Genomic DNA, 2268 nt, shown 5'->3' with positions numbered 1-2268 from the left:
AGAATCCTACAAAAGTTACCAGAGAGAAGGTAAGAAGAGCTGACAAAGATGTCATAAATGACATGAAAACTTGTATTTGCCACCAGTTTGTGTAATGGGAGGAAAAGGAACATGGGATAAGGTGACACTGCAAAGCTCACATACTTAGCAAGGGAGAGCAGTCTGGGAGTCCATGATGCCACCACCTCAGTCTCAGTCACAGAAGACTTTTTAGAATGAGCTGGGAAACAACTTTTTAAAAAAGCCCTTTGAACAGCTCCTCCTTCAGTTACTGTAGTGCATAATACCAGAATTAAGCACTAGCCCAGAAAAAAATTCCAGATAATATAGCAAGCTTTATTAGCACATAATTGGATCATTGCCTCACTTACGACTATACTAAAGTCTTTTTATCACCATTTTGTTGCTAAGATCATAAAAGTAACTTGCCCATTACTTAATACATGCGTTACCACAGCACCCAAAACCCACTAAAGACAAACTACTTGAAGCTGGATGCTATAGACATAGACAAAAAAAAGGTTCTTGCTCCGGAAAGAATACAATCTAAGAAAGTTTGGTAAATGCTTCCATTAACAAGTACATTCAAGTGTTCTGCAACATTCAAAATTATACTACATGCTTCAAGCTCAGTAACATATCCCTGTGCTTGGGACCCCAGAAAAGTGAAAGGGAGACTCCTCCTGGTCTTAGTGAGCTTCAGAATAGAGCCAAAACACTCAAGATCAGATTTGGTGGCTGGGTTCCCACTTGTACCACTTCATTCACCAGGTTGGTCATGATTTGTAATATTCCTAGCAGCTAGTTAAGGAAGAATCAACTTGTTAAATGGATGGTGGACAACATTACACGCAAGCTCAGGTGACACAGGGCTTAAAGACATGGTGCACAGCACTTCCAGGAAGTGTAATTTTCAGAAGTTACTAAATCTTTACTTTCTGCAATTCAACTCTGGTATCACAAGATCAAACTGAGGTGCCAAAAAATGTATCCATACCTATATAATTGTTTTTTGGGGGTGCAGTATGAACCACAAATGTCACCTTTTTTTTTTTTTAAAGAGCAATCACCATCTCTTATGTACTGACATATGCCACCATGCAGGCAGGCAAGGAATGAAGGGGCAGCTAACAACAGCTGTTTTGGCTGAAGCTCTGAATCTGTGTGGAATATTTTTTTAGATGTTCCTTATGGTCACCATCCCCATGCTGCTGTTGGCAATGCTGCAGCAGTTTGGATCCACTGGTTCCCCCCATTCCTTCCACAGCTGGAAAGTGTCCATTGGACATACTGAGTATTATGGAAGTCAAGGATTTGATGTAATTTTTGGCCAGCGTTAGAGTCTCTATTTTGGAAAGTTTATTCTCAGCTCTCACGTGGGGGATCACCTCCCGCAAGGCCTGGAAAGCGTTGTTGAGCTTGTGCATCCTCTGCCGTTCACGTTCATTGCTTTCCAGTCTCCTCAGCTGTCTGTCTTTACTGCTCCACGCACGCTTGCTCCTGGCTGCAGCGCTCTTGCTGCTCTCCTTGCTTCCCCCGTTCCTCCTTTCGTTGTGCCGCAGGCGTTTCACCGGTTCTTTCTTCCTCACTTTTGACTTCTCAGAAAGTGTTTCTTTATCAGCAGTGAGACGTTGCTTCTTTGCTTTGGTTTTAGTCTTCATGTTTCCATTAACATTCCAGCCTGATCACCCTTAAATGAATCTTGTGGCACTAAAAGCATCAACCTGCTCTAAAAACATGACATGAGATTCTTTAATGATTGCACAGTCCCATGCTAAACAAACGCTTGGATACAAGCTCGAGATTGTTTTTGCTCAGTACTGCAAATACTTCATCAGCTATTTTAATTTGGTGATGCTTACGTCAGGAGTTGTGAACGCCGTGAGTCCGGGTGACCTGTGCACATGAACACAGGAGAAAATCCAGTTTTAGAGAACAACAAATGCTACTTTCACTGGAAGGAAAGGGTTACTGAGGCTGCAGAGGCCAAATTACTTGAATCATTGAAACAAAGGTGCAGGGAATACCACTTGCTGGTATCATTGGCTGTGGGAAGCCAAATGAGAAATAAACTCCCTTTACTTTCTAATAGCCATGCCATGAACTGGAAAGATCTCTCTTCTCTAGCTAAGAAGATGGTCCACAAGCTCATCTGGCACTGACATCCATTTGTATGTCTACTAGTATGTTTTAAACTGAAGCCAAATCAGTTCTTGCAGTGTGCACCTGGATATAAAAGCAGTAGCTCCAGTTCACGGATCAAACCAA

At 42.2% G+C, this 2268-nt stretch overlaps 1 protein-coding gene across 1 annotated transcript; it reads right to left on the bottom strand.

Moving 5' to 3' along the window:
* Positions 1-1127: 1127 nt before the first annotated feature.
* Positions 1128-1708, bottom strand: BHLHA15 (basic helix-loop-helix family member a15). Its single transcript, XM_010223240.2, has one exon. It carries the CDS (start codon positions 1659-1661, stop codon positions 1128-1130), a length of 534 nt encoding a protein of 177 aa, XP_010221542.2. The 5' UTR covers positions 1662-1708.
* Between the last annotated feature and the right edge of the window lie 560 nt (positions 1709-2268).

This window comes from Tinamus guttatus, unplaced genomic scaffold (assembly GCF_059628265.1).
Source record: "Tinamus guttatus ecotype Peru unplaced genomic scaffold, ASM5962826v1 Tinamus_guttatus_pri_ptg000330l, whole genome shotgun sequence".
Taxonomy (NCBI): Eukaryota; Metazoa; Chordata; class Aves; order Tinamiformes; family Tinamidae; genus Tinamus; species Tinamus guttatus.
Note: the sequence above shows the minus strand (reverse complement) of the source record. Positions and strands in the feature narration are given on the sequence as shown.

Bases quoted from the DNA above. Each gene is read 5' to 3' on its own strand.
- BHLHA15 (XM_010223240.2), bottom strand. From the start codon at position 1,661: ATGAAGACTAAAACCAAAGCAAAGAAGCAACGTCTCACTGCTGATAAA.